Genomic DNA, 13,710 nt, shown 5'->3' on the forward strand with positions numbered 1-13,710 from the left:
TCTGTGGAGTAATATTATTCTGCAGTAGCAGGAACCTCCTTGTTTTATTCCCATCCTTTCAGCTCCTTCCAGGGACAGTCTCTGCTCTTTGTCAAAGACACTCAATGGCATCTCGGAATCTGTTAAATCTATATTATATTAGAAGGTCAGGTAAAATGCATGCCATAAGTTAAAAAGGAAACAAATCAGTCCAAAAAAACAAACCTTGCATGTCTCTTGTCTTTCTTTGGTGTCATGCAGTTGTGACAACCACAGTTACTCCTGTTGTAGGGAAGGAGCCTCCTCTCTTTGTGGATTATAGTTGGGTTTCCATAATGAAAAGATTTGAAATTCCCCAGAACATCTGGGGTGGTTTTGTGTGGGAGCTCTACAATTACTCATTTTCCATCCAAATTATTTTTTTCCTCTTGCCTGTGCCAGTTTCACCCACTCTTCATCACCACCTCCCTGTGAACAACACATTCAGTGTACCATGTTTGGTGACATGATAATTAAATCTATTGCTGTGGTAGGTGGTGAAGCAGCCAAAGCATTCTCAGATACTCAGAGACTGTAATGTTTTGCCTATAACTTATGGGCATCTTCATGTTCATCTTCATGCTCTTGCCTACAAATTTGGCAACATATTCCAATAACTTAGGAAGACCTGTCACAAATTTCTCCTGAGTCTTCTCGGTTTTGTAGTATAAACTTTACAAACCTCTGACCAGCTCAAAGTCCCCATGAAGTCAACTTACACAAGCTGGCTTTCTTCTCATGCCTTTCTTCCATCTGTCTAGAGTTTCCATAAAGATTTCCTTGATCCCCTTACTCCTGTCATAAGGAGAATCTTTCACTGATGTGTGGCATGGTTGTTTTATGTTTAGCAACACTTCTGTGTCTTACAGTTGGTGGATACTTGATCATCCTTCCACCAGTGTTGGTTGGAGCAGAGAATCTGACTATAGAAAAATTCCCATCCTGTTTTTTTGTTATTCTGCTCCATGCAGAACTAGTCTAAAAGTAACAGAAAAGGCATGAATAACGCAGGCAGGTTAATGCAAACTAGTCAAAAACAAGAGATTTTACCCTCTCAAGAGAAGCAGGTTTTAATTTTTAGTTTTTTTTTGTCTGTTCGTTTTTTTCAGTTTCTTGATATTTAAAAGATTTTTCAATTAATTTGCTGTTGTGTCATCCTGTTCTCTTGTTTGTGGAGTTACACTGGTATTACACCTCTGTAATGTTCAGCATGAGAGAAGGGATTTTACTCTGCTGTTTTATTCTCTAGTCGTGGTCCCATACCTGGGGGTGTTGGGCATATAACTTTTTTAATGCCCTCCCCTTGAATGTGTTTGCAGTTCTCTTTAAGAAATAATTTATAATGTTAGGGCCAGAAGGACCCTGGGGTAACTTAGGGTTAATGCTTGCTAAGAAGGCAGAATGGTGATGGTGAGCTGCCCTCTGGGAAGGATTGCTCTCATATCATACCAGAAAGCATAATATGAACAGACGAGCCTGCATTAGGAAAAAGTTCTGTCAAACAGCCATTGCAGAATTGGAGAGCAGAAGGGATAATATTGCATTCTAGCTAAGAAATAAATTGTTGTTGAGGAATGATTACACTTAATTTTACAGTGATGGTATCGCAGCTATCTCTTGGCAATACACACACACAAAAAGACAGCTCCCCCCACAAATAAATCCCTTCACATTGTGCTCATAGCTTTATCTACCCTTGTTATGTGCATTACATTTCATGTGAAAGAAGAGTTTTGGTGTGTAATTTGTTCTAGTTTCTTTTCATGGAGAGCCAGGTTTCCTATGATATTGCAGGGTTTCAGTGAATGCTGGGTACTCTCCACGGTGCTTTGAAAATCCCACTACAGTCTTCTATGCATGTAAAGGAAGACCGACAAGCTTTTGATGTATTGCCATTCTATCTAGCTTACATCTGCACTCTATGCACCAAATTCTCTGTTGGCCATAAAAATGTAAATCTAATTTATGATCATTTTTCAGAATTAAAAAAAAAAAAAAAAAAAAGCACAACACTTGTTAAAAAGAAAAGTAGTATATTTCACAAACAGAGACATATAAATGTAGGAATGCTTTTTCTTAGTCTAGGGCTGTTTCTCACCAGAGTGATGGTTCATGAATTAGTGATGAAGCTGAAATATTGGCAGGGAAGAAGCAACATGCTGAGAATAAAAATGTGTTGTTAAACTAAAAGCCATACTTTCAAATGTCCTGAAAGGAAACGTAAGATCTCTTGCATAGAGCAAGATTAATATCCTTGCCTCTATGGCAATAAACTAAAAAGTAATTGGGAGTGATATGATGTTCTTATGGGGAATATGTAGTTAACCAAGCTGATGAACAGTGGTAACATTTGCCTTGTTGCCACCATGCTTGGGAACTTGGCTCAAGGAGAGACTTGAAAGGGTTTCATCCTTCCCCAAACTCCATTCCACTGTCTTGTCCTTTTGGCATCCTCCTTCCTGAGCTGCGGGGAGGCCTGGGGTAAGCACCCACCTGGTAATTTTAACATGATGATAACTGCAGAAACTCAGAGACTTCTCATTTGCGTGTTTGTTTATGTCTGTTTATATGGCTTGAAGGGATGCATTCATAACCAGATGGGCTAAGGCTGATAAATCTTCTCTTCCATTTCCGATTCCTGGCATTTGTTAAAATAATTCTTACCTTCTGTCTTAATCATACCATCACTTTAGTGTTATCTTCACTCATGAGATAAATAGCATAAATAAAGGCAACAGTAAATAGTATAATTAAGGACTGGAGAATCTGTCCATCACATTGGCAATTCCTTTATGGGCTCTCTTTACTAATTGCACTTCTAAGGCTGAACACAATGGGATGGCACATGTGAGAACTTGGTGTTGGTGTAATACACACAATCAGCAAGTGTTGGGAAGGGAACTCAAACTGCTTTATGTTATTTAGCTGTAATCCCAAGCATTTTTCATGCAATCTGCTCTTCACTGTGTTATCTCATAACTTTTGTTCAGGGTCAGTAGTTCATAAAGCATGACCAGGTCACTGAACAGTGGTAGCTGAATTGCAAAGATAAATGAGCTCACTTGAGGGTAGAGGTTGGAATAGTTTCAGACACGCAAACATCACTGGGCTGTGAGATACCTGATGTTGGCTCTGGCTGTGACAGGAGACTGTGTATGGTTTAGTGGGGACTGTTAGTGTTAGGTCAGAGGTTGGACTCCATGATCTTGAGGTCTCTTCCAACCTAGAAATTCTGTGATTCTGTGTGTGATTCTGTGCTAGTCTGTGCCCGAGTCAGATATCCGTGAGGGTGGCCTGCAGCGGGCTTAGGGACAAATGCTGCTGTGCCTGGTGGAAGAGCTGCCCAGAGAGTGTGTGCTGCCACTTGCTCTTTCTCTAGACAACACTTGCCAGGAGCTACAATGGATTTATGTCATGGGATTTTATTATCTGGCTTCTAGACGCCATCTGTGGACAGCAGCAAGTTACGGCGTCTAGACAAAAGGTGTATGTTTCCTTACAGCCCCAGGAAGTCTCCAGCCTAACGTCGTTCTGGGCTGTCCTGAGATGGCTTTCCCCTGCACCGAGACCAGGCTGCTTATACACTCAGTTGCATCGCCCCTAATGTGTTGCATGTTTGCATGTGTATCTTCTCTATGAGCTATGGAGGGGTGTTACTGCAGGTGCAGAAATACAAACTGAAATCCAGAGCAGAGCAAGAAACCATGGTGGTGGACCCAGGACTAAGCAGCCCAAATACAGAAGTGCCAAATACAAGCTAGCTATATCATCTGAGTGGGAGGTACTTCCATTTCAGAGAAGGGGGAGTGAGTCTGTAGTAGCCTTTTATAAATAGGGCTGACTGGAGCAATGCTGTGTGATTTACATAGCCCTTGTCTGACCTGTGCTTCCCTGTCCTGGGGACCAGACAACTTGGGGTAAGGGGGGCACAGAGAGACAGTAAATGGCATCTCAGTGGTTGCACAACTCTCTTAATTCTCTTAATTATGGACTTCTGTTCTCTGGTGCCTTATATCCAGAATTATATCAGCAGACATCTAATACTGTAAGCTAAGGAAGAGGTAACTAGCGCAAGAACTAATTCCACCCATGCTTTATGGGTACATCCTGTCTTTAATGCAATACCCAGAAAACATTTCTTTCTTGCTACTTTATGAGTTCAGTATTTCCAGCTTCAGCAATAGAAATTTAAAGCAGTAAAAGGAAGTTATCAAGCTAAGCTGGTCTCTATCTATTGCATTTTTATGATGTAGGCTTTTATATTAGTAGGTCGCAAGGAGTTGCTCATGGACGGAATTAATTTCTTGAGACTTTGCCAGCTCAACCAGAATACATAAGCCATGATCCATTTGTGCATGTGCTGGTGAAAGTGTTATTGCTTCCATAATATGGTTCTACCTAAGAAAATGCTGCACGAGTATAAATTGCCAAGGGAACAATATTAAGAATTTATAGTCTCATCATGGCTCTGTAATTGGGCTCACCAATGAAGGAAGAAAGGACAGCTTTAAAAATGAAATATTTCTCACTTGCCTCCAGTCAAGGCCACGCACATTGCGTTTGTGTTTGAAATACGTTGAGTATAGCATGCTATCGAAGTATATACAGTTAGATGCCTCTAACTTTATTTTATTGGCAGCCAAGTGAGGATAGGGGAATTAGTTTATGATACGGCAGCCTCTGATTACTTCATTTCTAAGGAAGCCTTACAAGCTTCTTTATACATTGGGAGCCCTTTACTATCATATTGCTATTGTGTCTGGGAATCTAACCACATTATAGCCCCACATGAGTATATCGTATCTGTTTGGTATTCTGAAGCTGCCCCATTTATCAGGTGGGAGGGTTTTTCAGGCTCTGGTAAAACAGCCTGACCAGCTTTTCTGACCTCGTGGTGGGATACACCACCTCTCAATGTGTACATGGTCCAGGTTTGGAGTTCTGTCCGTGGCCGTCTCCTTTCCTGCCATGGGTTGGGGAACAGCCATGCCTCTCTGGGGACAGGACAGGAGCAAATCCCAAGTGCCACTGATTTCTGTTGTGATACTGTCTGCTTCAGGGTTGCCTTGGTCACCTGAGGACCTTGGCTCTTGTATCATTTGTGCTTCATGTGTTCCTACAACAGGGTTAAATATTGCCCTTCACAAAGACTCAATGACTTTCATGTCAAGAGCAGAAAGCTGCTGTATTGCAGTAGCGTGGGCCTACATGGACTATTTCTAAGTTCCAAATGTGAATAGTCTTTATTGACATGTAAATTAATGTTTTTCTAAGGAAACAAGATGCTAATTTAGCCTCAAAATGTAGATTTTGCTGTCTCACTGCCCCCAGGAATGTTTTCTGCCTAATCTGTGTGCCACAGCTCAGCAGCCATGTGCCTTTGCCTTTCAGCAAGGCTGGGAACCTTTGCACAGCACTGCAAGAACCACAGGTGAAACGGTGAGGCCAGGAAGCATCACAAACACTGGGAAGTCTGCGCAGAGAGACCAGCACTGCTGCTGGTGGAAAGTAAATTGTATGTTTAAAATCTTTTTCCTACTGAAAGTCTAGCTCAGAACTACTGAAGAGAGGATGGGATTGTTTTTTACCTATGTTAGCAGCACCAGAATTATGCCTGCAGAACTGCTGGACAAGATCTATGCATTATCACTTGTGGTACACAGCCCAGGATCCAACAAAAAGGCATGTCTAGTTTAGGCCAAGCCAGAGCATTTCGCTCGAAGTATTTTGCTTATTTTCACAGCTTTCTTGCTTGCTTTACTGAAACTGATCAAATTTAAGTCAGAGAGTAAATTTTAAAGGGAAAGAATAAATGTTTGAGCAGGCTGATTTATTTTATTTTTTATTAAAAGTTTTTTTTCTCAACATTTTTCAAGTTTCCTCCCCATTTCCCTGCTGTCTCTCTTCACCAAAACTGTATTTTTCCATTCGTTTCTCTTGGATAACAGAAGTCTATCCAGTCTCAACAGTAATTTAGGCAGAGAAAATTGCTCAAGCATTATTTTTAGCCAAAGGAAGTATTAACATTTGCACAATTAATTGGGGGTTGGTGGATGGGAGTTTAGTACTCTTCTGTGACCTAATAAAGACTGGAGTAAATTACATAAAGCATTTTGTTAGGGTTTGGCAATTACAGGGCCCAGTTCTTTGACAATCTGATACGCAACAGTCTTTTGTACTTGGGTGATTATTACTTGACCCAATTAGTTTTAGAAGTCTGCTAGGAGAAACCAGTCAGCCAGCTACTGAAGTCAACAAAACATGAGATGAAAGCACGAGGAAGCCTGACTGAAACACAGCTCCAAGCAGCCGTCCTCTGCGTAACAGCCGAGTGTGTGGCCACGAAGAGGGAGAAGGGGAGGAAGAAGCTGCCAGAACAGCCTGTCCTCCCTCCTCACTGAACACCCGGGGGTGAGGCAGACCAGCCAAGGGCCACCAGCAGCAGCAGCCAGTTCATGCAGGATGGCCCTGCTGCAGTTCTGTCTGCACGGCACTCCGTGATGCGTGGCAGGCCTCTGTGCCGTGTTTTCATGCTTGTCCTGCTTGGAAACTTAGTGCTGATCCCAATCCGTGACTGATGATCAGGCTAAAGAGAAGGGTCTGCATCAGAAACATGCCATAAAGACCACAATGTTCCTTCCATCCAGTTTCAGCAACGCCAGAGGCCAGGCTCTGGATGAAGCGAATGAGAGGAGCCAAAGCAGAGTCTGTGCCCTGTTAGAGGCCCAGCTGTTACTCACATGAGCGCTTGTAGCCTTGACAGGAGAGGTCAGGAAAGCTGGAGGAGATCTATTTGTCAAATACCACCAGTATTTATCTGGAAAGTGTGATCCAGGAATGAAAACTTTGAGAAACACTGGTTTAGGCTCTTGCCCAGCAAGCATGATGAATGAACACAATAACAAGGGAAAAAAGAGTCCAAGATGTACCTCATGTTAAAATGAATTAGCCTGCAGTCCCCTGCCAGCTCACTTTTGCAAGATAATCAAGTAAAGATGTTTTACTGGGATTAAGCTCTTCAAAAGATGAGAAAATGGGCAATAAAGTTTCACAGGGATATTTTTTTGTCAGTAGCACCGTATCCCACAAAGAGCGCTGGAAATAGAAAGCCTGCTGTTTCTGCAGAGAGTGCTTCTCAGAACTGTCTGCGACTTTCCAAGCATTTAGCCTTGCCCGGGATTTAGTTCTGGCTTAGTACAAGTTGAGGTGTGGGCCTCTTTTGGGCTGCTCCTCGATGCAGTGAGATCCATTTTCAGCTCTGAGCGTGATTACAGCTTCAGATGGCTCAGAAGTGTGACTGCCTGCTCTGCATTGATCTGGAGGGAAATGAGCAGGTTTTAACAGGATTCTGGAGGAACGATTCTCTTTAAAATGTATCTTATCTTGCAGCCTCCCCTCTTCTTCCTAAATCTTCCTGCAGACTCCCTCTGGTGTTTCTACCATACATCACTGGCACCTTCTCCAGTCGTTTTTGGTCTAAATGTACAGCAGCTGAAGTTGAGTGACACCACTGACACTTTTGAGGTTCATTTAAGGTTGAGATACAAATAGGAGCTTTCAGCTGGCTTTAAACGTGACACATAATTGACCCCACCGAGATTTTTCTGGTTTAGACAAATACCATCCAGAGAATTGATAATTCACTTGCCCTGAAACCGTGTATTTCTGCTTTGTACTTGGAACAATGCTTAAGGACAGGCAACAAACAGTTTGCCTGTGCAAGCTATCCAACTCCTGCGGGTCTGGCAGTGGGAAATGTAAGCAAACAAGTCCTAAGCATTATTGCAAATATATATTGCACATGGGCTGCCATCGGCTTAGTCCAGTAGCGTTTGATTGCTTCTCTTTCCAGTCCTTCCTGGCTAAGAGGGAAATGAAATTGAAATTAGAATATTAAGAGGTAAATTACTTTCTTTTTTTTTTTTTTTTGAAAAAACAAACAAAACCCAAAACAAACAACAACAACAAAAAAACACTAAGCCATGCTCGTGGATGTGACGGCTCTAGAATGATATCCCAAGACCATTCTCCCATGACACTAATTGCATGCATAAAACCTGCCCCCCACTCAAGCCTAAATTTCAGTTTCTCTCTGGATTCCACCTGACCCCTCCAACATCTGTTTTGCCTGTTTTCTTCCATCAACCCCAGCCCTGGGGGGTAATGCTTTGGCACTTTTGGCAGCATGGGGCAATATGCCAGGCAGGGCCAGGTCTGCTTTCCTATGCTGAATGTGGCAGAGGCTAACTGCCAGGCACCAAACTATTTCTGTGAATTTATGGCATGAAAGTGGCGTGTTTCATCTCCCTTCTTCCCTGGAAAGAAAGAGTTGTTAAAGAACGGGTCCACAACATGCCAAATGTCCTGTTCCTGGCACTTGCAGCCACCTGCTTTCTGTGCTGGGCAGCAGCCTGCCTTTTGGGGACAGACGGAAATGTGCTCCAGCTGCCCCTGAGGCTGTCCAAAAGACACAGATGGTGGCAAGGTGCTGTGATGGGGGCTGTGACGGCAAGCTTGTGATGTAGCCTGGGAAGCAAGTCCAGAGACCACATTTGGGCCCTGTAAGATAACAGCAGTCAGAGCGTGAGATGGGATATATAAAAAGGGGGAAAAAGGCATAACTGTTTTCGTTATGCAGGGTGTTTTGTTTGTTTGTTTTGCTTTTTTTTTATAATTTGCTGGAATTGCTTTGTTTTTATGTATTTTTGCAACACTGTCCTCTTGCCTTAGAACACAAATGATTGATCTCAGATCTTTGTGGGAGTTCTCAGGCTGATTTCAGAAGGCTTTTTCATAGTTATCATCTTTATTATGAAAATCTCTGTCCTGAGATGTTATGTACCCCAGTGGCAGCAAACCTGCTGTGCAATTCAATGGATTATAATGCGATTCACTAACATGCTTGAAATAATGAGGTTGCTCTGTTCAGTGGGGTATGATGAAAAATAGAGGCTACTGCTGGGAGCTCAGATTTGATTTAAATTCCTTGCAGAAAAGGTTCCCTATTAAAATACCCTTGCAAGTTGCTATGTTTGTGTATTCCTTAATTTCCATCTCTTGCTGGACAACGAAGAGGCCAGAAGATATTTTTTCTCATTTTCTGCCCAACGTGTAAACAGAGTGTTAAATTGAGGCCTTGCACCCTTGTGATGCTGTTGGAAGTAAACATTGGATTACATTAGTCAAAACACAGGGAGAAAAACTGTGGCTGTGCTGGAATTGGTGGGGGCCCCGAGCCTTGCTTTCAGTGGCACTGATCTTTTCCCAAGTATTGGGCTTCTCAGGTCCTGCACTCTTCCAGGCAGCCTCTACCTCTGTCTTAGTATGGGATGAGAAGGAGCTTGGTTGATCCCTTCCCACTTCTTTATCTGAAGGTAAGGAAGAGGACACAAATGCCTTTCCTTTAACCAACAGAGATTTTATAGCTGCCCTTCAGCTTCGGTCTCTCCCATCCATCCCTGGACTTTGCAGTGTTTTCAGTAGGCTGTCTTTCTCTAGATGATTCATACGATCTCATAACTTTATTTTCTACTCAGTGGTAGAAGCTGGTTTGCCAGAAAAACAGCTCTGAGTCAGTGATACCTATGGAGAAAAATCTATTGAGAGGAAAAGGTGCCAGTTTTGCAGGGTTTTTTAGCCATTGCCCAAACCTAATTGGATTTTACAAACCTAGTGCCTGAGATGACCTATATCCCTTTTAAAAGAACACCTTCCTCATAGCACTTAGGCCTTGACATAAGTGCTAATGAATCCATAAAATGTCTTAGCATTTGGCACAGAAGCCTTCAGGGCATCAAGAAAAACAGGAGATAAATGGAAACGCTCTGTGTGCATGAAGTTGCACAGTTGGCTGTGGCTGCCAGTTAACTAGATTTAATAACCTGTAGAAGTCCATTTTATTTCAGCTTAAGCTTGATGTATATTTTATTTGGACCAGTTTTCTCCTTTAGAGATGCCTAGCGTCACAATTAAATGTGCTGTTCAAAGTGGGTGCTGTTTCCTATTTGCAATTTAACCTAAAAGTGTCAATTTTCCCTTTTCACAGGGCCGGGGTGGGAAAGGAAGCATCTATGTCTGGGCTTCTGGAGATGGGGGCAGCTACGATGACTGTAACTGTGATGGTTATGCATCAAGCATGTGGACAATCTCCATCAATTCCGCTATAAATGACGGACGGACAGCTCTGTATGATGAAAGCTGCTCTTCAACCCTAGCCTCCACCTTTAGTAATGGGAGGAAGAGAAATCCGGAGGCTGGTGTGGTGAGTCCAGATATTATTGTCCTGTCGCTGCTGTCTTTTTGCACTCCCACGACCCATTACAACCCTGTCGGCTTTGGAGCAGCAGATGGTCCTTTGTTGAGATGGATATTTTCTCATCTGCAGTACGTGATCATGCCAGGACTGTCAGCTGAGGAGATGTGGGATTAACATTGAGGACAGCAATGATCTTCCGTATCTTAGAGCTTCATATTGTTGGTGCTTTATCAGAAACCTGATTTAAAAGTTCAATTGCCCTCTTTCCAGAAGACAGTGTGATAAAGGGTCTCTGTAAAAATCTAAATGAAAAGCATTGACATCTGAAATCATCCTTAATTGTGCTGGCAGAGCAGTCACGAACCAGACTTCTGCTGCACTGGAAGCTGCACAGAGCAGACAGACACTCAGTCACCTACAGAGGAAACGTGGAGGTTCAGATCACCCTCAGAGGTACACTCTCACAGGGAGAGCAGCGTGGAGAATCATGCTCAAGTCCTCTTAGGGGCCGTAGTTACTACTGGAAAACAGGCAGTGTTTGAGTGTAACTGAGATTCTCTTCCACTGTACTGATCACTGCTCTTCAGCACCTCCACACTAGCAAGGACATAGTCCAATTCAGAGTGACAAATGGAAGGGTGGTAACTCAAGGTCAGCCCTTGCCAAAGGCAGCTATACATTTTGCGTGGCCTGTCTCAAACCCCAGAGACTTTGTCCACTGCAGCATCCTAAAGGCCCATGTGCAGCAGCAGAAGAAAAAATACTGTTTTCTGTCGTGGTATCAGCACTGTGCTGGGGTCAGATGGAACGATCTGTGGCACCTTTTTAATTTAATCACCAGAAAATTCACTTGTAAGGTTTCCCTCAGGTCTCTCGTAGTGACTAATCTGCACAGAAGGTAGCAACCTGTTACTGGTCCTGGCTTTGGACTTGCACTAATGTTAGCCATCTCAGTGCTGTTAACAATTCTAGTTTCCAACTTGCATGATAACCACGGGGAAATGTAAGGGCTTTGGTTAAACCATGTTTATAGGAATTTAATGATATCCATATAAGTTTATGAGTCCTAAGCGACAATGAACATTGTTTTCCTACATCGTAATTTATTCTTGCATTCCCACCTTCTGTAACTGTCTCTCACCGTGTTTTCAAATTTATACACAAGTCTAAAGAAGAAAACAGATCCTGGGAACAAATACACAATTCATCTGAAGGACAAGGACACAAACTCCACTTTCTGTGTTTTTCTGGGTCTGTAGCTGCAAGGACAATGGCCTAGCTGGTTTCATTAATTAAGTCTAATATCATTGCAGGCTACCACAGACTTGTATGGCAACTGCACCCTGCGTCACTCAGGAACGTCTGCAGCTGCCCCTGAAGCAGCCGGAGTGTTCGCCTTGGCCCTGGAGGCTAAGTATGCTGTTAAGAAATTCCTTGTGAGCTCTAGAGAGGAGGGGGCCCAGGGTTTGTTTAACGTTGTTCATCGTGTAAGCTGGCTGTGGCACAGCCGGTAGAACAAGCAGCTGACAAGCTGCCTGAAACAGCAGAGACACGGCTGGTAACTTACAGATGGAGCTACAGCCCTGCCAGAGCCTTACACCAGGCGTCTGTGTTCTGGCTGACTTCCCTCTGCCCATCCTCTACATCCACAGCTTCCAGGGGTTTGTCTTCTCCCTGTCTGAGGGACGGGTTGTGTTTCTCCACATGCCCAGTGGGGAATGCCCAGCTTACAAAAATGTACGAACGTATCTGTGGGAGTTCATTGTGTTCCTCGTGCTGCCTGCAATGACAGATGCTGAGGGGCGACAATACCAAACGGGGATTAAGAGTGATCTTTCACCAAGCAGTTTTGGCAATCAGTTGTTTGGAAAGGGAGCAGTCAGCCTATCCCGTTTTAACAGCCTCGAGCAGATTTATCCTTCTTGAATTTGTCCAATTCTTTTTCATATTGTCTGTGTATTTGGCACCTGTATCATCCAGTGGCAATCAATTCCACAGTAATAATATTTTTTGGCAGCAGTGAGGAATGCTTCCTTTGTTGATTCTCACCCCATCGCTGGCAATTTGCTTTTGTGCTACATAATTGCTGCGTTATGTGAGTGAATAAATGTCCATTGTCCGTTTACCTTCTCCATGCTATTCACGACATTGGAGACCTCTTGTTCATCATCTTTTTTAATGATGAGGAAAAGGTTTTCTTAAAATAACCTACACCAGCTTTTTACTTTGTGTTAAGCCGTTTTATGAAGTGAGAAAACATTTGCTCAGCTATACAGCTTCAGTTGCTGTAATCTTGGCACAAACTGAACACGGTGTACATAGGTTTCTTCAGCTGAATGTAGAAGAATGAAGATTTAGCAGAGGAGACAAGGTTTATACCGTTAGCAGAGCAATTGTGCTCAGAACGTGACTTGGACCAAGTCTCATTTTTCAGGTTTTATGCACATCAAGCAAACATGCCAGGTGTTCAACTTCGGATGATCTATCCTTCTACTATCAAATCTATTTAGTGGGACAGCCACAGGGTAATAAATTAACATGGTCATAAAAATATGAAGACTTAATGAATTTTCCGACCACTGCGTGTTTAACCTGAACTACTACCCTGTTATCTCAGTGCTATCACTCCTCTTCTTTTGGGCTGTCCATGAAGACCTTAATAAATCTTGCCAAACAAGCAGAAATCACAAGTAAAAATTAGTCTAACTTTTAGTCTGAAATTGGTTCTCTAGCCTTTGCTGAGAAGACAGAAAAGAAAAAGACAAAGAACTGTCAGTGTCTCCTCTCTCCTTCCAGCCTGACTCTATTGCTCCTCTGCTGTGCTGTGCAGGGTTTCCCTGGATGAGTTGCAGTGCCCTTGGCAGGGGTGGCTAACTATTTCCCTCTTGCCTGCAATGTTTCCCAGCTCATATATATCTGACTGTCTCTGAAAACTAGCTCATCTGTGAAGTGGAAAGTACAGTTTTAAGACACAGAGCAACTCTTAAAGGGTTTCACTAAGAATGATGCAAGTGATCTCTGGTTTTCAGCTACCTTGTGTCACCTCAAAGAAATTAAAGGAATTGGCTATTCTGGTGTATGTTCAGCATGCGCACATGCTTATTACTTGGTGCACAGAAAGCTGAAAAACTGATCCTTTGGGGCTGATGGTTTGAATCAGACACATTGTAATGTTGAAAGAGTTCATCATAAAACAACTGGAATAGCTTTAGTTATGTAGAATTACAATGTCAGTGCTAAAGCTTCCAGTTAATTAGTATTAATTCCAGCTTGCAAGTGCCCTTCCTGTCATCATAATCACTGCAAATCTAGGAAGACAAGAGCTGATGATGAAGGATGATCATGGAATCTAGACAAACGTAACCGCCTCCATCCGTGCTAGTATATCACTGGTGACAAACCTCCATCATACCTCACAGTGCAAACCCACAGCCCCC

The 13,710-nt window shown here is 42.9% G+C and overlaps 1 protein-coding gene across 1 annotated transcript in view; it reads left to right on the plus strand.

Annotated features, from left to right (window-relative positions):
* The window catches only part of PCSK2 (proprotein convertase subtilisin/kexin type 2), a 102,126-nt gene that overhangs the window by 80,872 nt on the left and 7,544 nt on the right, over positions 1 to 13,710 (plus strand). The window contains exons 9-10 of the mRNA XM_038176923.2: positions 10,064 to 10,279; positions 11,587 to 11,687. Of these exons, the coding sequence (XP_038032851.1) occupies positions 10,064 to 10,279; positions 11,587 to 11,687 (317 nt within the window). The remainder of the gene's footprint in view (positions 1 to 10,063; positions 10,280 to 11,586; positions 11,688 to 13,710) is intronic.

Source organism: Anas platyrhynchos, chromosome 3 (genome assembly GCF_047663525.1).
Source record: "Anas platyrhynchos isolate ZD024472 breed Pekin duck chromosome 3, IASCAAS_PekinDuck_T2T, whole genome shotgun sequence".
Taxonomy (NCBI): domain Eukaryota; kingdom Metazoa; phylum Chordata; class Aves; order Anseriformes; family Anatidae; genus Anas; species Anas platyrhynchos.